We start from the raw sequence: 27,881 nt of genomic DNA, 5'->3' as shown, positions 1-27,881 counted from the left end.
GCCCGCAGCCCCACCCCACTTCCCTGGGTTGCCTTACTCAGCGGGGCGGGGCCCGCCTCCCGCGCGGAAACGGAGACCAGCCCCGCCCCCCGCCCCGCCCCGCCCGCCCCAGGCGCGCGCCCGGAGCCCCGCCCGCCCGGCTGAAAGGGCCCCCGGCGCCGCGGCACAGCGTCCTGCCAGCGGAGTCGGGCCGGAGCCGCCCGTGACCGGCGCCGCGCGCGGACGCCATGCGCGCGCGCCCGGGCCAGTGACAGCCTCCGGGATGGACGGCGGCTCCGTCTCGGGAGAGGGGCCGAAGCGCCCGCCGGACCGCCGGCGGTTTCTGCTCTTCTCACTTGCCGGTCGCTGCGGAAGCCCCGGCGGCGCTCCGGCGCGCCGCTGCCTGTCCGCGCTCGCGGAAGGTCTGGAGGCGCTGGGCCCCGGCGCCCCCGGGGCCCGCGTCGCGTCACGTGCCTCGGCGCTGTTCCTCCTGGTGCAGGTGCCGGTCCCGCGCCTGGCCGCCGCCGCCCCGCGCCGACCGCTGGGAGACCGGGAGCGCCCGCGCCTGGGGCCCGCGGCTCCCCCAGCCGGGCGCTGCTGCGCGTGGAGGTGCCAGCCCGGCCTCGTCCCAGGCGTCGCCTGTGCCGCAGGCCCCCTCCACCAGTGCCATGGCCGAGTGCCCGCCCTCGCTTCCACCCGGAGAGGTAGGGTCAGGCGGTCGGAGGAGAGGGGGCTCGCCCGGTGCGGCTGGGACAGCGGGGCGGGGAGGAGCTTTGGCTTTGACCTCCCGGGGAGAAGGCCAGGAGACCCAGAGGTCGGGTCACTTGAGGTCACCAGGCTCCTAGGGCGTGGGGAGGAAGTCCTGTCTGGCCCCGCCCTCCTGGTCCTCGGTATCCAGGACTTGGCCAGCTAAGACCTGAATTACTCGGAATGCCTGCCCAAGGGTTTGGGCGCAAAATTGAAATGGGCTGCGGGGAGGTGGTGCGTGCGGGGGCAGTGAGTTTGTGCACGCTCCCGTGCAGAGCTACCACGTGGGCGCTAGCGTACAGGTTGCTGTTTTGCCAGCACCTCTGATGAAGGGTGTGCGGAAGGCTTGCACGTTTGAGAAGCGGAGCTCTGGGAAATGAAGGGACTGCTTTACAATTTAAGTTTAAACTCTAATGGGTTCCTTGTTTCCTTCAATTAAGCACTAGCTCCTATTCTGTGCCTGGTACTTTCCTAGATACTTGGGATCTATCAGTCAACAAAACGCCTTCTTTCTGTTAACGTAAAAACAACAACATTGAAACCTGTAAAGAATTTTTGTGAGTTTATTTGAGCCAAACTGTTGACATATGCTAGGAAGCAGGACCTCAACGAATTGAGATAATGCTCCAGAGAATGGCGGGCTACATCTGTATTTATACATTGCAATCAAAGGAAAAGGACCTAGGTGGGTTACATGAAATCCATTGGTGATAGACTAGAGAGGCGGGAGAAAGCAAAGCAGGGTAAAAGGTAAAATGATAGACACATACTCAGGTGGGTGCAGGAACAATTAACATAACAGTGAAGGAATTTGTGGTATCTGTCCTGGAGTCCAGGCACATTAGGTTGTGCCTCAAGGGGTCCAGAAAAAGGGAAGTTACAAGTTACCCAGACATTTCAAGGGTATGTTTTATAGATGCAAAAAGACAGATCGGCTCAGTTAAGATAAAGGCTGACCTTGTCAGTGAAGATACCAGCCTAGGACGCAACTACCCACCATAATTGCTTTTAGTTAAAGTTTAATTTCAGACCATCCTTTGTGGTTACTTTAGGTCTCTTGAGTTTGCAAGACCACCATGCAGGCCTTCCCTGAACTTGTCAGGTTAGCATGTGGCCCCTTTCGTCCACACTTCTTGGAGCTTAATTCTAGCAGAGGAGATGATACACACATGTTTAAATAGATATAGATATAACTTTTGTATACATATACAATTTACATATGCACATATGATATTTATATGTACATAATGGATAAATACTATAGGAAAAATAGAGGTGGTAAGGGTTAGGAAGTGAGATGGGCCTCCAGTTACGAATTTAATAGCATCATCAGAATAGGTTTCATTGAGAAGGTGGCTAAATACTTGAAGGGGATGAGAGCAGTCCCTGCCCTACATGAGATTAAGGCAATCTAAACAGGTTCAATTTGCTAGGTAGCAAATTGTTGATTAAAATGTCATCATTTTGGGTCATGTTAATTAGCACACTTGGCCAAAATATCACTTTGGGAGACTATACTTTTCCATCAGTAACCACTCTGGTAGCCCCCACACCCACCTCCCCCAATAGAAACACCCAGTAAATGTTGGCTGCATCTAAAATTTAAGAATACCTTTGGCTGGGGAAGAAACTGATTGGTAGAGCAACAAAGTGAACCAAGCTTGGCCTACAGAGGTTGGCGAATGAGTAGTGAATGAACTCTGTCAGTGTCCTGCAGTGATTTTGAGTTAGAGATGGCTTTGAACTTTATTTCTGTACTTTGCCTTTTGGTGCTCTTTTTTGACAAGCTGGAAACTTGTGATTTATTTTCCTCTAAAAACGCAAGATTATGGGGCAAAGGAGAGAGTGTTCTTTCTCATCAGTTTTCTGACGAGCAAGGTAGTAATGTTGTTTTAGTCTCAGATTATGTCATTCTTCACAGTGTGGATGGATTCTTAAATACTGTGGGGAAACACAGCCAAGACAGTTAAGGAATCATGTATGCCCATTGCCCATGAGTAAAGGAGAGTTTTGTTCCTTTGTCTTCAGCCTAATGGTTTGTTTGGTGCCAAAGGTTCTAAGTAGGGCTACTTAGACTTAAGGATATTACAGGTAGGAAATTTGTACTTGGTTCCCTCCTCTGGTCAAGGGTAACTTTGGGCTTCTTTTGTGTGTTTTTTAATATCCTTTTGATATACTGAAGGTCCCCCAAAGGAGAATTTCATATTACACTTTAACATAGCTCAGTTTACTTGCTTCCTGGTTATAAGTAGTAATTTATAGTTCTTGGGCCCTGTTTTGTTATCACAATAAAAGAGGAAAAGTGAGTCAGAGGTGTTCTGGATGTCTGAGTATTGCTGTTACCCTTTGACAGAAAGCAAACTGGCATTCACCTTCTGTCAGCTGGGGTTGGACGGCCAACTGGGAAGTGGCCAGCTCTTTTCTCCACTTCTCAGATGACAATATTTTTTTGAAATAAGCTTGCAATTGAAATAAATTCCAATACTTTTTTGGAAAAAAAAATTGGCAGTATCTAAGTTGGAATCGGCTCTTGCTTAGAAAATAGTAATGATGCTTTGTTTTATTGGGGGGGGGGCGGCATATTATTTTGTTATTAGAAACAAGGAAATGGGGAGTAGACTAATCCCGTCACTCTTCATAAGCCAGCTTCTAGACTCCAATGTTTTCAAGCTCCCTAACCCATTACAGTCCTGAACAGTTCTATGATGGATGGGGTGGCCTGTAGAGAGCCCCTTGAGAGGTGCATTCATTCATTCACCCACCCAGTGTTTTTAGAGCTAGGTCTGTTTTGTGTCAGCAGATATTCAGGTTCTCTTCTCATGAGACCACTTTTTGTCCAGGACTGGAGATAAAGAATGAAAAAAGAGATACTCATTTATGTGAAAAAGGAAGACCAGAGGCAAAGAGCAACACTTGCTCCTGTGATTTTTGTGAGCATATAATCAGATGTGCCTCCTTCAGCAAGGTATCTGTCACCTAATATTTGGTGACAACCTTATTATTTTTGCCATTGTTACTCTGTCTTCTGAGCAGGCTCCCAAGCCCTGTCCCCACATGTGGTGGACACTCAGCTGCGTGCATAGACATTCTGACTCTGCCCCCTAATCATAAGTGGCTGGGCCCAGCAGGGCTTCTCAGAGGTCAAAAGACTGGCTGAGCCCACTCACTGGCAGTGTGACTTTGGGCAAGTGTCTCAACCTCCCAGAGTCTTATATTTCTTGTATGGAAAATGAGGTCATAATAGACCTATATCCCACATAGGATTGAGCTGAGGATCAAGTGAGTTACTGCATGAACAGCACATTTAGCACATTGTGGGGCACATGGTAAGTACCTTTAGATATTAACTGTTCGTGTTACTACTGACCAATGTGACTACAAGTTATTTGAGTGCCTATTGTATACCAAGCACTGTCCTTAGTGCTGCAGGTACATAGTGAACAAAACCAGGCACACCCTGACCTTGCAGAGCTTTAGATCTAGGAGGAGATGGCAAACAATAAACAAGTAAATATAATATCCAGTAGGGAGCAGTGCAATGAAGAGCATTAAAGCAGGGTGGGGTCTATGATACAAGATGATTAAGAAAAGGGGTAACGTCGAGCTGTCCACTGAATGTTTTGGGTTCTCCTTCCCATCTTTGTGACTTGATTTGGCCAATGAAATATGAATAGAAGGGGTAGGTGTCATTTCTGAGTGGACCTTCAGAGTCACGGTGTGATTCTCCACCTCCCTTTAAAAATAGAAAAAAAGGGAACAAAAAAGAGGTACTTGTTTATGTAAAAAGGGAAGACGATAGGTTAAGAGGAGAAAGGAGTTGATCTCAAATTTTCTTTCTAGACAGTCTCACGATCCAGATCTTAGAAATCATACAACTGAATGTTTGTTTTTAATAATGTTGTTGGCCTGCAGTATGGCAGGCCCTCTGCTAGATGCTGACAATACAAAAATGACTAAGATTGGCTGCTCTTGGGGTTGTGGACTAACCGATGACACAGATATGGAAGCAGTAGAACAAGTGCTGTGATAGAGCCATCTGTACTGAGCTGAGAACAGAGATAAGGGCGCAGTAAAGGCTGCTCCCTGACCTGGGTGGGGTTGGCAGAGAGAACTATACACTGTACAATCATAACCAGAACATAATGAAGACTTAGGAAGTTGTCAGATTAAATGAAGGGGGGGTAAAGAAGGTGCTTAAAATTTACCAGTTGAGAAAGGGGAGCAAACCAAGCTTCAGGATGGGATACCAAAGTATGAAAGAAAGTTCAGGAAACAGAATAGCTTAGGTGGCTAGAAGAAAGCGGAAAAGGTAAGTGGGGGCCAAATTGGCACAGGCTTTGTGTGCTTTGCTAAGGACTTTATAGTATAGGCTGGCTAGTGATTCTTTGAATCTAAGGGCCCCTTTTAACCATTAAACACAGATAGACAATTGTTGCATTTTATATTTTGTCAGTCTGCAAACTCTGTGCTACAGAGTGATTATTGGATCTCTTGATCTTACTTGATGCTGACTATGACCACAGCAATCATACTCATTCCAAGTCTCCAGTAAGTTGGGAACCACTGTTCTAGGCTTACAGAGAAGAATCAGATCCGTGGGGTGCTGTCCATGTCATCTTTTTGCTTACTTTGCAATTTCTGTTAGAGTGTGTAAGGCTGAGAATAGGAGTTGATTAGCTGAAGTATCTTTCTGGTCATTTAGGAGATCTACTGAGAAAACTTTGAACTTTGAGTTAGTAGATGACTGTTCTCTCTTCTACCACTCTTCTACAACACCTGGCATCACTGAAAAGTAAGAACAAATATGTAGCAAGAATTACATATCTGTGTTTATTACATTTAATGAAGGATTTTTATTTTATGTTGTCCATCTGTGTGTTTTTTTTCCTTTGCTATCAAAATGTCTTTTTTAGTATGATTATAATAGTAAGGAGCTATTACGTAAATGTCCTTTTTGGCAAAATTATAAATTGACACTGCAATTGTTCCATTAAAAAAAACAACAAAACTATTATTGTGGTTCATGAAATACAAAAGCCAGGAAGCCATTACTATGCCACCTCCTTCAAATGAGCACCTTGAAATAAGTATACAAAATGGGTTGGATCTGTGGTTAGGTGCACAGAAATTCGTAAAAATGGTAATATACAAATTGTTAGAATTCATCTCTCCAAAAACGGGCTTTTGCAAAGACATCACAGGGAAAGAAAATGACAGATCAATGTCTCTTGTAAATAAGGATTTAAAAAAATATATACTAGCAGACCAAATCTGGCAATACATAGCAGGAGTATACATCATGACCAGATGGGGTTTTGTCTCAAGAATACCAAGTTCATTTTGTATCTGAAAATCAATTTATGTAATGCACCTTATTAACCAAATAAAGGAGAGAAACCACATGACCATTTCAAAAGACAAAGAAAAGGAATTTGAAAAAATTTAGCACCCCTTCATGATTTAAAAAGAAAAAGACCACTTGACAAATTAGGACTAGGAGGGAACTGCCTCACCTGATAAAGGGCATCTGTGAAAAACCCATGGCTAGCATACTTAATGGGGAAAGACAGAATGCTTCCCCTCTAAGGTCAGGAGCAAGGATGTCTGCTCTCATCATTCCATTTAACATTGTACTAGAATTTCTAACCAGGGCAGTTAGGCAAGAAAATGTAAAAGCATTGATTGTAAAGGAAGAAGTAAATCACAGGTGACGACCTTGTACATAGAAAACTCTAAGGAATTCACTAAAAAACGATTGGAGCTAATAAGTTCAGCAAGATACAAGGTCAATATATTTTTAAAATATACAAAAATCAGTTTTATTTCTATACACTAGCAAGGAACAATCTGAAAAATCTAAAAAAGAATTCCCTTTATAGTAGCATCAAAAAGAATAAAACACTTAGTGCTAAATTTAACAAAAGAACATAAAATTTGTACTCTGAAACCTATATAACATTATTAAAGAAATTAAAGACATAAATAAATAGAAAAACATTCCATGGGCTGTGGATTGGAAGACTTTAATATTGTTAAGATGTCAGTACTCCCCCAAATTTATCTACAGATTTAACACAATTTCTATCAAAGTTCCAGGTGCCTTCTTTGCAGAAATTGAAAAACTGACCCTAAAATTCATATGGAAATGCAAGGGACTCAGAATAGCCAAAAGCAGTCTTGAAAAAGAACAGAGTTAGAGGATTCACTTCCTGATGTTGAAACTTACTACACAGTAATCAAGAAAATGTGGCACTGGCATAAGAACAGACATTCTAGTATAGATCAGTGGGATAGAATGGAAGACCCAGAGATAAGCCCTCACATTATAGTCCATTGATTTTTTTTTTTTACCAGAGTCACAGGACAATTTAAGGGAGAAAATAGTGCTGGGACAACTGGACACCCACATCGTTCAAAAGAATGAAGTTGAACTCCCATCTCACAACATATACAGATATTAACTCAAATGGATCAGAGACCTAAATGTAAGAGCTAAAATTGTAAAATAATTAGAAGGAAACATAGATGTAAATCTTTGTGTACTTGAATTAACTAATAGTTTCTTAGATATGACACCAAAAGCACAAGGAACAAAAAGAAAAAAAAAATAGTGCTCGCTTCGGCAGCACATATACTAAAATTGGGACGATACAGAGAAGATTAGCATGGCCAAAAAAAAAAGAAAAGAAAAAAAAAATAAATTGGGCATCATTAACATAAAACTTTTGTGCTTTAAAAAGCACTACAAAGAAAGTGAAAGACAGCTCACAGAATGGGAGAGAATATATGAAATCATATATATAATACGGAACATGTATCTAAAATATATAAAGAACTCTTACAACTCAGCAATAAAAAAGATAACCCAATTTTTTTAATAGGCAAAGGGTCTGAATAGAAATTTCTCCAAAGAAAATATACAAATGTCCAATAAGCACATTGAAATATGCTCAACATCATTAGCCATTAGGGAAATGCAAATCAAAACTACAATGAGATACCACTTTACACCCGCTAAGATGACTATAATAAAAAAGATAATGTCAAGTGTTGAGGATGTGTAGAAATTGGAACCCTCATACATGGCTGTTGGGAATGTGAAAAGGTGCAGCCACTTTGGAAAACAGTCTGGCATAACCTCAGAAGGTTTAACAAAGTTACTGTATGGTGTAGCAGCTCCACTCCTAAATATGTACCCAAGAGAACTGAAAACAAGTTTACACAAAAACTTATATACCAATGTTCATAGCAGCAGCATTCACAATAGCCAAGAAGAAACAACTCAAGTGTCCTTCAACTAATGAATAGGTTAAATAAAATTGGTATATTTATACAATGGAATAGTGTTTGACAATAAAAAGAAACATAGTACTGACACATACTACAAGGTGAATGAACTTTGAAAACACCATGCTAGGTGAAAGAAACCAGTATAGAATACCACATATCTTATGATTCTGTTCATATGCAGTATCCAGAGTAGGCAAATCCACGGAGACAGAAAGTAAATCAGTGTTTGCCTGGGAGTGGGGGTGTTGGGAGTTTGGGTATAGGGCTTCTTTGGGGGATGATGACAGTGTTTTAAAGTTGATTGTGGGGATGCTTGCATAACTCTGTATCTATATATATAAAAGCCTAAGTGACCGTTATGACCGAACAATCGGTTGACCGGTCAGTATGCTCCCACAGTCAACCTCCCGCAGCGGGCCAACCTCCCACAGTCACTCCCCCAAGCTGGCTGGCCCAGATCGGGACTGGGCGAGATGGCCCGATTGGCCCCAATCGCAGGCCAGGCTGAGGGACCCCTCCCATGCACGAATTCGTGCACTAGGTCTCTATTATATAATAAAAACAATCAAATTGTATACTTGAAATGGGTGAGTTGTATAGTAGTATGTGAATTATAGCTCAATAAAGCTCTCATGAAAAAACAAACAGGCTTTTGAGGTATGACTGATTTTTTCATGTTGCTGAGTTGCTTTTGTTTACCATTATGTCTGTTTTGAACTTTATTGTCCTTTCTGTTCTAGAGCTAAGCCTCTCTGCTGGGTGCCTACAGTTGAAGCACAAACGCGGAGATTTCACCTCCTCTGGGAGTAGGAAGCTCTACTTTGACACCCATGCCTTAGTGTGTTTACTCGAAGAAAATGGTAATCCTCTTTCTTTGGTCACTCAGTGCCATAGAAGAACACAATAAATTATGACTTCTCTTATGGTTTCATCTAATTTCTCTTATTTCTCTTTGACTTTTAAATCTACAAGTAATCTTTTGGTCAGTCTCCATTTCTTAAGTCCTCATTTTCTGTTGAAGGACATTTTTGCTTCATCAGTACAATAGAAATTTTCTCACACAGTCTGTCCAAGTGAAGCATATTCTTTTAACATCACTCCAGAAGTACAGCGTTAAAGATAAAAAGTTAGACACAAGTCAGCAAAACTCAGGAGTGGTTCTTATGATGACTATCTGAAGCACAAAAGTGATGTTTTATTACTGCATCTTGTGTGCTTTTACAATTTTTATGAAATTAAAATGTTGCTGAGCAGTAGTTATTGATATCAACACATTGTGTTCTTTTTAAAAAATATTCCATCTAACATTTTCCCTTACTGCTCTTGCGTTCATTAATGTAAAAGATTGCTCTGAATTTTGTTGAAAGTGCACTTAATATATAGATAACATTCTTATATTTAATCTTATCAAGACAAATACACCAGTACTGTGACACATATATTCTCAAAATCAGAAACTCATATATCATAGGTTATGCCTTGGAAATAAATATATGTGCTTTTACTTTATTGTATAGTTATTTACCCAGTGTGCATGATTGAATGTGAAAAGCTGCCCTCTGTAGATGTACTACACATGCCCAGGTCAAGGTGATGGAATGAATTGTGTTTCTATGGGCAGTTAGAAGCTCTGATGGCTTGGGCATAATAAGAATTCCAAAGAACCTTTTTAAAAAATATATGTTTTTAAGTGATTTTAAAGAGAGTTGGAAACATCTATGAGAGAGAAACATTGATCAGCTGCTTCCTGCATGCCCCCTACCAGGGATCAAGCCCACAACCCGGGCATGTGCCCTGAACCCGTGACCTCTTGGTGCGTGGGCTCAACCACTGAGCCACACCAGCTGGGCTCCAAAGAACCTTTTACTTTTTTTTCTCTATTTTTTTTCCCAAAGAGCCTTTTAAATATTAAATGAAATAATGTACTTAAGTGTACTCTGGAAAAAATGTCAAATGCTGTATAATAATTTTGGCAACCATTTTCTTCTCAAACTTGAAATAATAGGCCGTTTTCACCGAAAACTTCTTTCATTGATTGGCCAAAAAGAAAAGTGGAAGTGAGAAGAGGACCATCTAAAATTATCTTGATGAACAGCAGTCTTCCTAGTTTTTTTCTTATTCTATTTTTTTGGGCAGGGGGCTTTGTGTTTGTATTCAAAGTAACCAATTGTAAAAAGAGATATTAGAGACAATGGGGACATTTCAGTATCCACTAGGTATTTGATGGCATTAAGGGAGCATCGGTGATTTTGTTACGTGGAACAATGCAAGGTAACTGCAGTGGACTCTAGATGGCCACCAATCCTTCCTCCCAACGAGAGGTGGGATTTATTGCCCCTCTCCCTCTTTCAAAATTTGTTTACTTAGACAGAAATTGCATATGTTAAAAATATGATGTTTTGGTATATGTACTTTCTGCTTTTCTTGGTTTCAAACCTTGGCCCATGAATATTTGCATATTTCAAGACCAGCGATGGGAAGACCCCACTGAAGTGTGTGTAGGGTATGACCATGCTGAGATCAGTGATGGATGTGTAAGTTGTCTGGGTTAGGGTGAGGCCAGGAAGAACCCTTCAAGGAATATTCCCTCCTTTATCCTTTTTTCTTCAGTTATGTCTCCCGATTAATAAAACTTGCTTTGCCTATAATCTCACTAACCCTGATGTGTCTAGTTCTCTCATTCCTACAAAAAATAATTTGTATCTGATAACTCAGCAGGTTTCCAGGCTTCTGCTTTTCCTTATTCCCTTTCACCTTCCACAGGTGCTTGTTAAATTTTAAGGCTTTGGAGTTTATTTGCTTTTTATTATCAACGAAAGTATTTTCCAGTCTCTATTTTTATTTTCTTCATAATTGCCAGATCTCATTATGTTTAGCTCTGAACTTTTCTTAAAGTTTTAAAAATTGCAAAAGACATGTTTATTTTCAAAAATTAGGAAGACAGAAAAGAAACATGAAAAACTATTCCGAATCCCAGTTTAACACTTTGGTGGGTCAACCTTTTGTGTTATTTTTCCAGATGTGCATGATCTACACATTGAAAGCTAAAGGATTTTGGATGAAGTAAAGGGAGTTGATCTTCTTTTCTTAAATTGTTTTTTAGAACTTTATTGATTTTAGAGCGGAAGGGAGAGAGAGAAACACCTATTGGTTGCCTCCTGCACATGCCCCAACCAGTAACCTGGGTATGTGCCCTGACTGGGAATCGAACTTGCCACCTTTTAGTGTATGGGGTGATGCTCTGAGCCACACCAGCTAGGACCCTCATGTTTGAAGGTCTTTTTTGTCGCCTTTAAGTCTGTGCCTTGTTTTGTGTTGTTTAATATATTTTTATTTTATTTTAAGTGCTTTTTATTTTTTTCCCCATCAACATTCTTTTTAAAAATTATTCTGTATTGTTTAAAGTATTACATATGTCCCCCTTTATCCCCCATTGACTTCCTTCAGCCTGCCCCCCGACACCCCACTCCAGGCCTTCAGCACCCTATTGTCTGTGGCCATGGGTTATGCATATGCATATATGCATACAAGGTCTTTGGTTCCTCCCACCCACCCAACCTCCCCACCTTCCCTCCAAGATTCCACACTCTGTTCCATGCTTCCATGTCTCTGTATCCACTCTGTTCATCAGTATATTTTGTTACTTAGATTCCACATATGAGTGCGATCACGTGGTACTTGTCTTTTTCTGAACTGACTTATTTCACTTAGCATGATACTGTCCCTCCATGCTGTTGCAAATGATAAGAGTTCTTTCTTTTTTACAGCAGCATAGTATTCCATGGTATAGATGTACCACAGTTTTTAATCCACTCATCTGCTGATGGGCACTTAGGCTATTTCCAAATCTTAGCTATTATAAATTGTGCTCCTGTGAACATAGGAGTACATATATTCTTTCTGATAGGTGTTTCTCATTTCTTGGGATATATTCCTAGAAGTGGGATTACTGGGTCAAGTGGGAATTGCATTTTTAATTTTTTGAGGAAACTCCATACTGTTTTCCACAGTGGCTGCACAAGTCTGCATTCCCACCAGCAGTACACGAGGGTTCCTTTTTCTCTGCATCCTCGCCAGCACTTGTCATTTGTTGATGGTAGCCATTCTGACAGATGTGAGGTGATACCTCATTGTCATTTTTATTTGCATGTCTCTGATGATCAGTGACTTTGAGCATTTTTTCATGTCTCTTGACCATCTGTATGTTCTCTTTGGAGAAGTGTCTATTTAGATCCTTTGCCCATTTTTTAATTGGATTAAAAATAAATAGATTTTTTTACTTATATCAGAGAGAAAGGGAGAAAGACAGAGAAATAGAAACATCAATGATGAGAAACATTGATCAGCTGCCTCCTGCACACCCCCTCCTGGGCATTGAGCACTCAACCCTGGCATGTGCCCTGACTGGGAACCAAACTGTGACATCTTGGTTCATAGGTCAGTGCTCAACCACTGAGGCACATACCACCTGGGCTGTGCCTTGTTTTTTTTTATTATGGTCTCATGCTTAATCTCATCCATATTATATCAGCTATAACTTTATTCAAACAAATGTGCCATTAATTAATTATAAGAATCAATAGAGCCCTAGCCAATTTGGCTCAGTGGAGAGAGCGTCACCCTGCAGACCAAAGGGTCCCAGGTTTGATTCCTGACAAGGGCATGTTACCTTGGTTGCAGGAGGCAACCAATCGATGTGTTTCTTTCACATACGATAGTTCTGCCTTTTTCTCTCTCTTTTCCACTCTATCTAAAATCAATGGAAAAATATCCTCGGGTGAGGATTAAAAAAGAGAGAATCAATAGATTCTTCTGAAATTCTTATAGATGGACATATTTAATAGAAAGAATTACTTTCCAGGGGCTTGGTTTTAAACATTTTATTAGCATTTCCAATGTGAAATATAAATTACTATCTAAAGTTATTAAAAACAGTAATACTACTGAGTTGAATCTTTATATAATTCAATTCAGCATCATTTCTTGAGTATCAAAGTATATATATATATTTTCCAGTATGGGCCCCTATCACTAGTGACTGAAGAGAACTGTGGAGGAAAAACGAAAGAATTTATTTTAACATTATCTTTGAACATTTAATTAACAGCAAAATTATAATTTCCATTGTCAATAATTTGATTTATGCTAGATATAAAACAAATGAGCTTTTCTATGTAAGTAAATTATTTTTGCTAAATATATACATTTTAAAATCAAGGAAGTCACATACATTGAAGAAAATAAAAATTATCTAGAATTTTTGTTAAATCACAAAAGTGATAAATTGTATCTATAATATTGAGTCTTGCTTTTTTTCATTTGACCTTGCATGACAGGCATCCCCTATGTTGTTGGACATTTTCTGAAAACATGGGGTTTTTTTTGTTTGTTTTTTATATATTTTATTGATTTTCTACAGAGAGGAAGAGAGAGGGACAGAGAGCTAGAAACATCGATGAGAGAGAAACACCGATCGGCCGCCTCCTACACACCCCCCACTGGGGATGTGCCCGCAACCAAGGCACATGCCCCCGACCGGAATCGAACCCGGGACCCCTGAGTCCGCAGGCCGACGCTCTATCCACTGAGCCAAACCGGTATCGGCATGAAAACATGGTTTTTGACAGTGCGGAAGGGCGTTAGAGAGCAGTTAGCCCAAATGCTCATTTCACATGAGGAAACACTCAGATGTGTCATACTTGTCCAGATGACAGACACATAATAGCCTGTGACTGTAGTCTCCTCATCCGCCTGCCTCATCCGCTTTCCACCTGCTTCTCGAATTCAGACATTTGCTCCATGTATAACTTTGTGTTGTCTCCCTTTCTACGAAGGCTTTCCTTTGACACTAGAGTCTCCTGAGTGTGATTGTCTTTGTGTGTTTGCTTAGGGTTTACTACTCAACAAGCAGAAATCATTGTATCAGCATTGGTGAAGATCACGGATGCCAACATGGATATCATCTACAAAGACATGGTCACCAAGATGCAACAGGTTAGCTTTGTCAGGGCACTTTTGCAAATTTGAAATCTAAAGGGAAGATGTCACTTATAATATATGTTTTTGGATAATGTCCTATTGAAAAGCATGTAGTTAATTTTTATCATAGTTGAGAGGCTAATTATTGCAGTGGCATAAAAAGTATTTACTCAAAGCTATTTAGTAAACTTTTGTAGAATCAAATCATTATGCTAGAAATTCACTATGCTTGAAAAGTCTCTCTGCTTGAAAACTGTTTCAGTTCGCCATCCTATATAATAATAGACAAATATGCAAATTGACCATACCTCCACTACACCCAAGCCACGCCCACCAGCCAATCAGGGCGAGTATGCAAATAAACCGAACCAAGATAGCTACAGCCACCGAGAGCAAGGTTTCCTAGGCAACAGAGGGAAACAAGCTTTCCACCTGCCCTTGACAGGCCTAAGCCTCCACTCAAGCTACAAAGTTTCAATTATAGAAGGTAAACAAATTCAAACAGAATGGCGGCAGCCACGGAGCTGGAGAGACCAGGCCAGGGTTGCCCGCGGTAACGGAGAAAGCAAAGCTTTCCGCACACCCTGGCCGGGCTCAGGCCTCTGCTTAAGGCTATAAAGTTTCAATTATAGAAGGTGAATTAACTCAAACAGAAATGGCTGCTGGTGGAGCATGCAGGAGGCTTGGCTCCGCTCCAGGCTACAAAGTTTCAATTGGTAGAAGGTAAATAAAGTCCAGATACCAGTGCCTCCGCTTGGGTCGCCAGGGGGCGTGGCTGGCCTGCAAACCACCACAGGCCCCTTGCTCAGGCTGCCCCATGCCCCAAGGGAACCCCCACCCTTATCTGGGACACCCTTCAGGGCAAACCAGCTGGCCCCCACTCCTGCACCAGGCCTCTATCCTATCTAATAAAAGAGTAATATGCAGATTGGTCATCACTGCAACACACAATATAGCTGCCCCCATGTGGTCAAAGATCCTGCCCCCATGTGGACACAAGATGGCCACCACAAGATGGCCAGCAGGAGAGGGCAGTTGGGAGGCACCCGGCCTGCAAGGGAGGGAAGTTGGAGGCGATCAACCCTGCAGGGGAGGGCAGTTAGGGGTGACCGGGCAGGCAGAGGAGGGAAGTTGGGGGCAAACAGGCTGGCAGGGGAGCAATTAGGCATCAATCAGGCTGGCAGCAGAGTGGTTAGGGGGTGATCAGGCTGGCAGGCAGAAGCGGTTAGGGGCAATCAGGAAGGCAGGCAGGCAGGCAAGCAGTTGGGAGCCAGCAGTCCTGGATTGTGAGAGGGATAACCAACTGCCCATTTAGGCCCAATCCCACTGGGCAGTCGGACATTCCTCGAGGGATCCCAGATTGGAGAGGGTACAGGCTGGGCTGAGGGACAGACCCCCCTCCGTGCATGAATTTCATGCACCGGGCCTCTAGTCCTATATAATAAAAGCCTAATATGTTAAATGTCCAGTCGTCCGGTCTTCCATTCAACCAATCAAAGCATAATATGCTAATGATATGCTAAGGTTGCTCAACCACTCACTATGATGTGCACTGACCACCAGGGGGCAGACGCTCCGACCGGTAGGTTAGCTTGCTGCTGAGGTCCGGCCGATCGGGACTGAGCGAGACAGTCTGGACATGCCCTGGAGCCCTCCCGCGGTCCCTCTCTGGCTGGCCAACCTCCTGCGTCCCTCCCCAGCCCTGATCGTGCACCGGTGGTGTCCCTTGGCCTGGCCTGTGCCCTCTCACAATCCAGGACCCTCAGGGGATGTTGGAGTGCCGGTTTCGGCCTGACAGCGGAATGACCGGTCGCTATGACGCGCACTGACCACCAGGGGGCAGACGCTCAATGCAAAAGCTGCCCCCTGGTGGTCAGTGTGCTCCCACAAGGGGAGCACCGCTCAGCCAGAAGCCAGGCTCACGTGGGGAGTGGGCCTAAGCCGTCAGTTGGACATCCCCCGACGCCTCTTGGACTGCAAGAGGGCACAGGCCAACCTGAGGGACCTCCCCCTGAGTGCATGAATTCCGTGCACCGGGCCGCTAGTACTTTAATAAATGGAGGTGTGGCCAAAATTATAGCAGTGTGTTTTTGAGCCAGTGGTCCTCAGACTGCCACCCTTTTAACTGTAATCCACTTGGTGATGATACTGGACTTGAGTTTTTATTCTTTTCCTTTTCTCATTTTGGAAGAGAGAAACTTCTTTTCTTGTGTCCATATTCGTCTAGTTTCTCATTAAGATGATACCAGGTAGAAACCATAGGAGGTGGACTTCCTAGACTACATGAGGTTATATGTTTTGTTTTCCTTTTCCTAGGAGATCACTCTTCAGCAAATAATGTCTCAGATTTCTAACGTGAAAAAAGATATGATTATTTTGGAGAAGAGTGAATTTTCAGCCCTCAGAGCAGAAAATGAGGTAAACCTAAACAGCCACTTACCTTTATAAAATGCTTCATATTCAGACATTGAGATATAATGTACATAAACGGAAGTGCACAAGTAAGAGTACATCTTGATGAATCGTCACAAAGTGTGCAGTACCAGTCAGAGTAGAACATTACCAGCACCCCAGAGGTGGCCATTGTCTTGGATTCTGTCACCGTTGACTAGTTTTGCCCATTCTAGAACTTGAACTGATGGGATCTTCAGTGTGTCTTGCAGCAGTAGGTCATTATTTTTCATTGTCTGTGGTATCATATGAATATACTATTATGCATATTAGAATTATTTCCAGTGTTTGGTTATTATGAATAAATGCAGCTATAAAATAGCCCTTAGTTTCTTAAAGTGTGACATGGGATCAGCGTTTAAATAAATGCTGTCTTTACATCTTCTTTGTGTTGTTAGTCCTATCGGAATCCCATAAAGGAAGCTCATTTATTACCAGTTTGTTAGTCTTAGTCTTGCAAGAAACGTTCTAGCAAAGATGCTTTCTTTTGCCAGAGAACGATAAAGTCTGAAACTCCCAGAATTATTCTTCAAGTCAGCTGTTTGAGGGCATTTAGTTAAAAAAAAAATTTAAAAGAGGTATTCAATAAAGCAAGGTCTCTGAAGGCAAATGTGTATGTTAAAAAAAAATTGCACCATCCTGGCATGACAAGTAATCACTTCTCCTATGGAGACTCTTCAGCTAAGGTTGTATTCTGAATGTAGCAACTTCGCATTGAATGAGGGAAGACCTTGTGCATAAGTACCTGTTCTAATATTAGTTTATTACTAAGTTTTCTTTTTCTTCTAACCTAAACATATTGTTGATTTGTTTCTTTTTAATGTGTTTTTAGAAAATAAAACTTGAACTACATCAGTTAAAACAACAAATAATGGTAAGATCCTCATTCCTATTTGCTTCCTTATAATTACCTAAGCTTAATAATAAATATAATGTTAGAAATACTTTATATGTTCTTAAAAACTTAATTCTATGTTAAATGTTTGTGTGATATGCCTCAAAGGTACACATTGAAAGATTTAGCTAAAAACACAGCCAATGAATAAATTACTGATGTGTGTAACCAGATTCATTAAGAAAATTGTGTTCTGGAAGGAATTAAGTCCTTTTTAAATAAGAAATTCTCTAAAGTAGCCAAGTGGAACCCTTATATTCTCTTTGAAGGGTTCTCACATGTCTTTAGAGAATTACATGTGATTTTAAAAGGATTAGCACTGTGTCAGTTTGATTTTTTAAAATGGCAAGGACATTGATGTGAAAGAAGAAAATATTTTGATGAGTGTCATAAAGAAGGCTGTATTTAAATAAGAATGTAATATTTTACTTCTATGAATCCATCTCTGCTTTCCAAAGTTGTCCAAGAAACAGCTTTAATCATAAATCCCACAGGATATTATCTTGGGAAGTTTGAGATAAAAAACAACAGTGACTCACTCTTAAACATAAAAGGGAATTATTTCTGTATATAACTGGAAAGTCCCAAGGCAGGGCTGACTCCAGATGTGGGTTGGCCAGAGTCTCCCCAATCACTGGTTCCCAGCTCTGAGCCCCTGGGCTGACCCCTTACCTAGAAGAGTGGAGGCAGCTTCCACAGGCTTCACACACTCGGTGGGTTTGAATTTCTTACTTTGGATTTTTTTCTTTCTTTGTTGTTTGCCCTCCTACTAGGATGAAGTGGTCAAGGTCCGAACAGACTCCAAATTAGACTTCAATCTAGAAAAGAGCAGAGTAAAAGAATTGGTATGTTCCCTTATTAAAAATAGAGTATGAATTAAATTCTTTGCTGGATGGAATGCTTGGTCAAGTCTAAGTTTATATACAGGTCACAAGTACTATTAAATATTTACCTGTATATCATTATTAAGACACAGTTTTTTTTCTTTATTTTAATTATATTTTGGATTAGGGCTTAAATCTGATGCTTTCATAAGTAACATTAAAATTAAAATGTTGCCCTGGCCGATGTGGCTTACTCAGTTGGTTGGAGCATCGTCCCATACACAGAAGAGGTGGTGATTTGACTCCTGGTCAGGGCACATACCTAGGTTGCAGGTTTGATCCCTGGTCAGGGAGTGTATGGGAGGCAACCAATCAATGTTTCTTTCTCTCTCTCTCTCTCTCTCTCTCTCTTTCTGCCTTCCTCTCTCTAAAAAACAAAACAACAACCACACACACACAAAAAAACCTTTAAAATTAAAATATTGGTCAAATAAGTTTGAATCCTTTTTGTTTCAGAGATACTAAATTATGTATCACTTAGATATTAATAAAGAAATTAAACTCAATCTTGACTTGATAGTAAATGATATTAAATTTTATACCATAATTCAAGATTTAAAGAATATTTCCCTCTTGTCTTTTTCTTAGAGAAATTGTAATGACTTTACTGTATTATTTTGAAATGCAAATTCTAAATGAGTAAGTTATGTTAAATTGAAACTTTTAATTAAGAAAGTTAGTGCTGCACATTTGTTACCAAATAGATAAACTAAGAAAACTGGAAATACAGCTCTGTTGCCCTCGCTTTTTCAAAGATAATGCATATAAATACGATATTTTTTCCCTCAGAGCTTTCGCAGTAATCTTTTTTTTTAACTGAGGTGTAATTGACATATATTAGTTTCAGGTGTACAACATAATGATTTGACATTTGTATATATTGCAAAATGATCAACACAGTAAGTCTAGTTAATATCCATCACCATATTACATAGTTAAGAAATTTTTTCTTGTTATAAGAACTTTTCAGATTAACTCTCATAGCAACTTTCTAATATACAGCACAGTATTATTAACTCCAGTTGCCATGTGGTATATTACATCCCCAGGACTCATCTTTTAACTGCACATTTGTACCTTTTGACTCCACCCATTTTGCTCACCCTCCATCCCTCACCTCTGGCCACCATTAATCTGTTCTCAGTATCTCTGAGCTCCCAAGGTTTCTTGTGTTTTTCAGATTCCACATGTGAGATTATACAGTATTTGTTTCTCTGTCTGACTTAGTTCACTTAGCATAATGCTCCCAAGGTTCATCCATGTTGTTGCAATAGCAATATTTTCTTCTTTTTTATGACAATATTTCATTTGAGATATATACTATATACCTCAAATTTTCTTTATCCATTCACCCATCAGTGGGCTCTTAGGTTGCTTCCATACCTTGGTATTGTAAATGCTGCTATGAACATGGGGGCAATAAGTTGTATATTTTAATCTTTATGAGTTGGGTTGCCTCTGATTTTTAACCCATCTATCTTCTTATTCAGTCTTTATTTGAATTTAATAACATTCGGAAGATAACTTTTTTATTCTTGGCATAATGAGAAAGGGCATATAAAGTATTTTTCACTAACATAGAATTGGATACACATGCAGAAACCAAGTACTCACAATTGTTCGTTGTATTCTCATTTTTCACAATTTGCTTTCAACTAAAATATGTTACACTGATAAATGAAACTAACATTGAAACACAAACAAGTGTTTCACTATATTTTGGAACTGGATATGGATTCAATAGTTAAGCTAAACTTTGTTAAATCAAATAATTATTCTGTTCCTGTTACCTGTCTTTCTAGTCTTAAAACGTTTTTCAACCATGACGATTAAATCACTTAGTAACACTAAAATATTTAGTGATCACTAGCATATGACTATATCTGGAAGAGGAGAAACTCTTTTGGCTATCTTTGTCTTATGGTTTGTGTACCTAACAAATTTTCTGAATTCACTTTGTTAAAAATTTTGTTTATTTGTTTATTTATTTTAGAGGGAGGGGAGAAACATAGATTTGTTGTTCCATTTATTTATGCCTACATTGATTGATTCTTGTAAATGCCCTTACTGGGGATCACACCCGCAACCTTGGCATATGGGGACAGTGCTCTAACCAACTGATCTACCCGGCCAGGGCTGAATTCACTTGATTTAAGAAGATGCCTGTTGTTAACCAAGCTGGGAAGAAATATACCTAGAAGATTGGGAAATATGGGATGTGAGCCTGGATTAAAGTGAGTTTATATGATTTACTGACCTAGCTGAGAAGTTGTTCTTGGTAATCCTAAACTTAGATTACTCTGAAGTGCAGGACAATAACGTAATATTATGCAGCTAGTATGTATTTAACATGCATTGATGAAGATGAGTTATTTGACCCTCTCATTCCCTTGTTTAATAAAGTTGTAATATTGTGCCAATAACATTAACTGGGGTGATATTTACAGCCAGTTTCAAATGTAGTATGGCAAGTAAACTGTTTTGGGATACAAAAAGATGGGACTTATTTTAAAAATCATGGCAATATCAAGATATGTAGGCTTTTCTTTTCTCTTGTGGCTGAATCAATATTGACTTACTGAAGGCCAGAATTTGAAGGTATGAAGAAAATCCAGTCCCCCCTGCCTGGTGGTGGTGATCAGATGCATAGCTCTCTCCTGGTCTGAAGCCCTGGCATTTAAAGACAGAGATGAGCATTATTTGGTACTATGACTAGTCCTTAGTTTGAGGTTTGGGGGCTTTTTCTTCTTCATCTTCTTCTTCCTTCTTTTTCTTTTCTTTCTTTTTTTTTTTTTTTTATTTACAAGCAATGCTATTGTAGTCCCAGGGGCAATTTTTATTGGAATTATTCCCTACTTTTTCAACTCTATCCTGTCAAAGCCAAAAAGCGTATAACTCCGCATCCATCTAAATTGGTCCCCAGAGTGCCGGTATGGGAGTGGGAGGGACCTAGAGACACCACAGCTAAGAAATGAAAAGAGAAAAACAGAGAGAGAAAGGTGAAGGCTGACAAAAGGGAGTCCAGATACTGGAGTGATGAGTGAATATAAATAAGAAACCTCAAAAAATAGATCTAAAGGAAAGAAAGGGTCACGTAGGCTCCTTTCTGCTGGAGGCAGTTTCTGGTGTTACATATTCTTGGAAGTAGTAAGACCAGAATATCTGAGACACTAGTGGAGGAGGAGAGAGAAAGAAAGAAATCAGGATCTGACCTATGTGATATGTTTGTTTCAGTATTCATTAAATGAAAGGAAGCTGCTGGAAATGAAGACAGAAATGGTGGCATTGGTAAGAAATGAGACCGACTTTTCTTGGTCACTTTATTCATCTCTGCTTCATCCTGTGCATGGTTACTGCTACTTGTAGTGATGTGTTATAGGAAACTGTGCAGGTTTAGTATCATAGGATTTTTAAAATTGTGGTAAAATACACATAAACAATACCATTTTTAAATATATATATTTTATTGATTTTTTTACAGAGAGGAAGGGAGAGGGATAGAGAGTTAGAAACATCGATGAGAGAGAAACATCGATCCGCTGAGCTGCCTCCTGCACACTCTCTACTCGGTATGTGCCCGCAACCAAGGTACATGCCCTTGACCGGAATTGAACATGGGACCCTTGAGTCCGCAGGCCGACGCTCTATCCACTGAGCCAAACCGGTTAGGGCCATTTTAACCATTTTTAAGTGGATGTTATTAAGTACGTTCACATTATTATGCAACCATCACTACCATCCATATACAGAACTCTTTTCATCTTGAAAAACTGAAATTCTCCCCATTAAACAATAACTGCCCCCCAGCCCCTGACTACCACTATCCTACTTTCTGTCTATGAATTTGACTAATGTAGGTACCTCATAGGAGTGGGATTATACGGTATTTGTCCTTTTGTGACTGGCTTGTTTTCATTTAGCATACTGTCCTCTAGCTCCATCCTGTCCTTTTTACAGTTGAACAGTGATTAGGTGGATACACCACATTTGATTATCTTGTCTCTGGACAGTTGGGTTGCTTCCTCTGGTGGCTGTTGTGAATGATGCCGCTGTAAACATGGGGATACAAATATCTGCTGGGTCCCTGTTTTCAGTTTTTTTTAGCATATACCTGGAAGTGGAGTGTCGTAGGATTTTTTTGCACTTAACCAAATACTTGATTATCATAATAAAAGTTTAAATCTCAGTGATTTAAGAATAATAAAGAATGGATTTTTAAATTATGTTTTTAATTTATGGCATGCGTTTACTTCTTTTCCATCCTATATTACTTGGGACCTCTGAAACCCACAAGAGACTTCCATGAGAGAATATTGGAATATTCCTCTGGAATACTTTTTGTTCATCCAGGCTCTTGTTTTTTTATTTGTTACCTGAATTGTTTTCTATAGGGCACTACTTACCTGCCCTAGAATTTTTAGTAAAGCATTTCTAGTGCTTTGATGCATTAGTGATGTGTGACAACCCCTTTATAACATCAGCCAAACTCACCATCCTTTGGGGGTAATTATGTATCTAGTTTGACTGTTATATTTGAGGGGAAAAAACACAAAAATAGGCCTTCGGTATAGCCAAGCCTCATAATAATAAAACACTTGGTATTTGAACTATAAAAGAAGAAAACTTTAAAAAAAGTGAATAGAAACAGTGTCAAGGTAAGCACTGTTGCTTTTAAATTATCCAAGATTCATTTCATTTTTTTTTAAAGGTATTTTATTGATTTTTTACAGAGAGGAAGGGAGAGGGATAGAGAGTTAGAAACATCGATGAGAGAGAAACATCGATCAGCTGCCTCCTGCACACCCCCCACCGGGGATGTGCCCGCAACCAAGGTACATGCCCTTGACCGGAATCGAACCTGGGACCTTTCAGTCCGCAGGCTGACGCTCTATCCACTGAGCCAAACCAGTCAGGGCGTTTTTTAAAGCATTTTTGTATGCTTTTCATTAAGGGGAACTCAGAAGAGCGGAACATACGTATTGCCATTAAGAACAGACTGGCTTCATAATGTTAACATTACTTGCAGAGCAATTATAACGTACAAAAGCTTTTTTACGTAGATTATCACACTGGATTCTCTAAATAGCCTGTGTGGAGGCAGGACTAATGGTATTTTTTTTTTTTTCTTCCTTTTTTCAAACAGAAAGAAACAGGCCTAAGTATATTAAAGGCCCTGACCAACGCAACATAGCATGAGGATAGTAGAACTAAGACTAAAGCCCAAGTCTCCTTAATCTTACCCCAGGTCCCCTTGACTGCACCTGGGTGGGCAGGAACTCTCAGGACTGACAGCAGAGGGGACGGTATATCCCAAGTGGTATAATGCTGCAAATCTCTTTGTTTTAAAAGCATGCCCAGCAAGATCGGGCCGTCACTCAGACAGACAGGAAGATAGACACTGAGGTTGCTGGCCTCAAAACCATGCTCGAGTCACACAAGCTTGATAATATTAAATATTTAGCAGGTAAGCTGTTTTACATCTAGGTAATTGAAACAAGCTGAAAATAAAATAAATAAATTTTATAAAATAAGTTGGGTAGATATTGCATTTCATTGATTCTAACACATTTTTTCATATTTTAATATCTCTGAATTTGTCAAACTTCTTATAATTTCCAATAGACAGTATCATATTACAATTGGCAATTTTTTCTTAGAAGTAAAAATGTAATCTTAAATCTGATAAGATACTATCATTGAATTACAGTTATTTAAAAATTTTTAAATGGAATTCAAGATGGAATATTGGACAGATAGAACGAAAAGCTTTTAAGTTGTGATCTTTCTGCTTCTATTGGTGACCTTCCTCATAAGGAGTTATTTGCAATTTTTGAGACAAAACAGGGAATAAAGCTTCATGTACAAAAAAATTAGCCATTATTTTAACTCAAATTTAGTATGTTGGGTTCATCAATATTTTAAAGCTACAATAGTATTAAGAAGTGACATTTTGCTCATAAAACTAAGTCTGTGTCCCTTCCAGTATATCTACATATGCTGTGACCACAGACATTGTGATTCTAAACTCATATTGAAAGTTCTCTTGATTATTGGATACATTTGTACTTGGAAGAAGATGATTTCAAGGTGTGGGGTTTTTTTATGGGCAGGTGTCTCATGGAATGTGGCACATCAGTGAAGAAGTTTCTTAGTGTGTTTTTCCCCCTTGGTAGATAGGTGGATATGTTTTCTTAATAAAGAGATGTTCCCTCAAGTCACTATTAAAATAACTAATACTGTGCTTAACTATTTTTTCTTACAGGGTCTGTATTTACATGCCTAACAGTAGCTCTGGGATTTTATCGCCTGTGGATATAATAAAGTGTATATTTAAAGAAATCTCTATTGTTTTGCCTTGAGAATACCAGATTGTTGTGCTCTCCTACCCCTTGTTTCAACTTTTAATGCCTATTTTTACTTAAAGCATATTACTTATTTTATGCAAATTATGAACCTATAACCAAGGCAAAGAAGTCAGGAATTTCATAATTTCTCCTTTACTTGTTTCTGTTTGGCTGACTTTATAATGCTGAGTGGCGGTGGACAAAACACGGAAGACTCCACTCAGCTGGATCGGTGAACTCGGCCTAACCTATGGGACATAGCAACAGTAAATACTTGTGTAACTACCATTGTAAATCTTCTGTCACACAGAGGACTTGGGGTTTCCGTTTAAAAGGCACGTTGGCTTTACTGAGTGCTGAAGAATCACTGAAAGTAAACCCAGAGCACCTTATCCGCTTCACCTGCCCTGACATTAGCATCAGCATCCCTAATGAAACAGCTGTGCTTTACATCCAAATGAGGGTTTTTTCTTTCAATTTCCATTGTCTCAGTGACTTACTGTTATGGGTATTTTTATGTGCCTTCTGACTAGAAACTCTTGTGAGGTGTTGTCATTGTGATGGGGACTCTTGTACTTGTGGGCTTCTCTCCCTCCCTCTCTCCCTGGGCCCTTCTTCCCCTCCCTCCTGATGGGAGAGCTGTGCTCATACTCCACTGTGCCTGCCTGGAAAACGTGCTGATTCTCAGCGTGGACGTCTCCTTCAGCGTGTGGGATGGGGTCTGCTTCCTTCTCGCCTTCTGCCTTTTATACAAGGGAGGCGGTCTGTGGCAGCATCTGGATACTTAGAGAGTGTATTCACTTTTAGGAATAACTCCTTACAAGCTCAGATCATAGGCTTTCAAAATTAGAAAACTGTCATGCCAGATAGCATCTGAACTTAGGTTGATTTCTTTGGTTATTAAAAATATTCTCGTATCTACCTTACCTCTATATTTAAAATAAATAAATTCCTAGATAAAATGGGTTATTTTGAGAAAGCACCTTCTCAAAGGCATCTTATTGGAATGACTGGCAGGTAGGAGAAAATGGGCATTTTAGAACAGATGACATTGGTGGGATCTTTGCTGACCTCCACAGGCAGACGTACATAATCTGGTCCAGTGGAGAAGCCACGATGAGACCACCTGACCAAACTGGTAGAATGAATACCCACTATCACTGTTCCAACCACACGTAAAAAAAAAGTCACCTATTGTCCTGTGGATGGCATTTCTAAACTTCGGAAAGTGTAAGCCATTGCCTTTTTTTAAAAACATTTGTGTAACACAAAGATTCTGAATTCCAAATAAGTCAGAAAATCAATCAAGTACTTTTGCATTTCAAAGTGAATAACAACTTAATCTTTTCAGCTAGATTTAAAACCATCTTAACTGCTCCATAAAATATTTTATCAATATATTCCCTTTCAGAGAAGGATCCCCAGAAAATGGTGCACATTTAGCAATTGCCTTAAGTGGTAAAGACTCAAGGAAATGACATCCCATTAAGACCACGTTGGCAGCTACTTCATAACTTTGGTTCGTAGAGCTTATAGAAAAGGCTTGGAGTACGGACACTCCTCCAAAATAAAGAGCACCCGAGGGAGCAAGTATTGTATGTAATTCTGTTTCAAAGCAAACATTAACTTGTACAGGTTACAAGCAGTGAAGTGGCCTTATATTCTGATAAAATATTTTTAAGGTGACATTCAGTGGGGTGGCATTCTTTCACCTGCCAAAAGTAGTCCAGATCAGCGGTCGCCAACCTTTCGGACCTCATGGACCACCAGCGATCTGCGGACCACCGGTTGGCGACTGCTGGTCCAAATGACATTCCTACTGCTGATAGTGGGCTGCATCAGCCTGTCACCTAATTTGGACCGTTGATTTTGCTGTAGAGTCTTACGCAGTACAGAGCAGCCTCTTACCCCTCCGCCTTGGGAACAATGAGCTCTCCTTTTGATGGAGGGATTGTGTGCTGATGTGGAGGTTGGGAGGGTGCGGGATGATGTTCCCTTTATTTAGTCAAGTGTATTCTACTTGAAACGCATATGAGCCAAACATACAGGTGTCCCCTTCCCACTGCTGGCCCAGATATTCAGAAGAGTGGAAGCATGCCATAACGGGACAACATGCGACAACTTCCTGGGCCCGCTTGGCTTGGCAGGATTCAGATCACTTTAGGACATGAAGCATTCGCACTCAGAAAGGGGGCAGATGCCTGGCAAGGCTTCAGAAAATCTGTGTCTAGCCCTCGGGAAATTAACCACAGGTAGATCCTGAAGCATACCTCTCAAGCACAGGTGCCTAAGGTACAGCTGCCTGAAGCAGAACATCACAGATGGAAACTGTTTCCTTGTATTAATTGCTCCATTCCTAAGGGCTCCTCTGCATTCCTACTGTCTCCTCTCCCTTTGTCTTTTTGAAAGACCTAAACTCCACTTCCTCTTCTTACCTGCCCCATTAATAAGCAAAACCTGTTTGTGTGTGCAGTTCTTACAGGAAACACGAATTTTTTGGTTTTCTAGCTTAATATCTGACAAAACTGAATCTGAATGTATTCATTTTTTCCCTTAAGTATGCCAAGTGCCTCAGTTGAGAAGTCACAAATTCAGGAAGAAAGGCTTGATGACGGAAAACCACACATCTTGATGGAATTTGTCTCTGAACACATTAAAAACCAAGACCCTGAGCCACTGTAAACATGATCCTGACTGGACTTTCTTGGGCTCAGCTCTGCTTTCCCTTCGCAGCCCCACTCAGTGACATGGTCCACTTCGTTCTGGTCTCCTCCAGCCTCACCGCTTGTTAGTTAACTGTGTCAGCAGCATCAGGCATTCCTCTCCCCTCACCCTAGTGTTTCTCTTCCCCTACCCTCATGTGCTGTGTTCTGAACAGATAAACAGATGGCACTAGAGAACTCAGAAAGCTGACTTATACATTTACCAAATTTGTTGTGTTTTTTCTGACACTACAGGAAAAACATGTTAATCAGAAATAATATATATAAAATGTTTGAGAATATTTAGCCTTTTATTGGAATTTATTTGGAAAATACCCTTCTGCAGATTTACGCTTATTATGTTCCTCTGATTATAACCCAAATAATTTCTTAACCCTTTCATTACTTATGCAAATATTCAGTTATCCTTTATGATATATTAGAGTGGGTATAACATTTTTATCATCTAAAATAAAATATTTAATTCTCTCTGTGTGACTAACACACTTTTCTATTTGTTCAAATTGAATCTGAACACTAGAATTTCGCCTACACTGCATTTCAATTGTTATTCCTTCCCATTGTATATAACACTGAAGTATTATAAGAA

General features: G+C 40.4%; 1 protein-coding gene across 2 annotated transcripts; it reads left to right on the top strand.

Moving 5' to 3' along the window:
- The first annotated feature begins 140 nt into the window (after positions 1 to 140).
- On the top strand, positions 141 to 27,881 carry MCUR1 (mitochondrial calcium uniporter regulator 1). 2 transcript variants are annotated; one of them, XM_079776591.1, is made up of 9 exons: positions 141 to 683; positions 8,757 to 8,876; positions 13,907 to 14,010; positions 16,312 to 16,413; positions 17,279 to 17,320; positions 18,115 to 18,186; positions 21,460 to 21,513; positions 23,575 to 23,689; positions 24,488 to 27,881. In XM_079776591.1, exons 1-9 carry the CDS (start codon positions 263 to 265, stop codon positions 24,541 to 24,543), a joined length of 1,086 nt encoding a protein of 361 aa, XP_079632717.1. In that variant the 5' UTR covers positions 141 to 262; the 3' UTR covers positions 24,544 to 27,881. The 2 variants fall into 2 exon arrangements, with proteins under 2 accessions (XP_079632717.1, XP_079632718.1); XM_079776592.1 differs by lacking the exons at positions 23,575 to 23,689; positions 24,488 to 27,881 and adding an exon at positions 23,369 to 23,568.

This window comes from Cnephaeus nilssonii, assembly GCF_951640355.1.
Source record: "Cnephaeus nilssonii genome assembly, chromosome: 7".
In the NCBI taxonomy this organism is placed as follows: domain Eukaryota; kingdom Metazoa; phylum Chordata; class Mammalia; order Chiroptera; family Vespertilionidae; genus Cnephaeus; species Cnephaeus nilssonii.
This window is presented reverse-complemented; position numbering and strand designations above follow the sequence as displayed.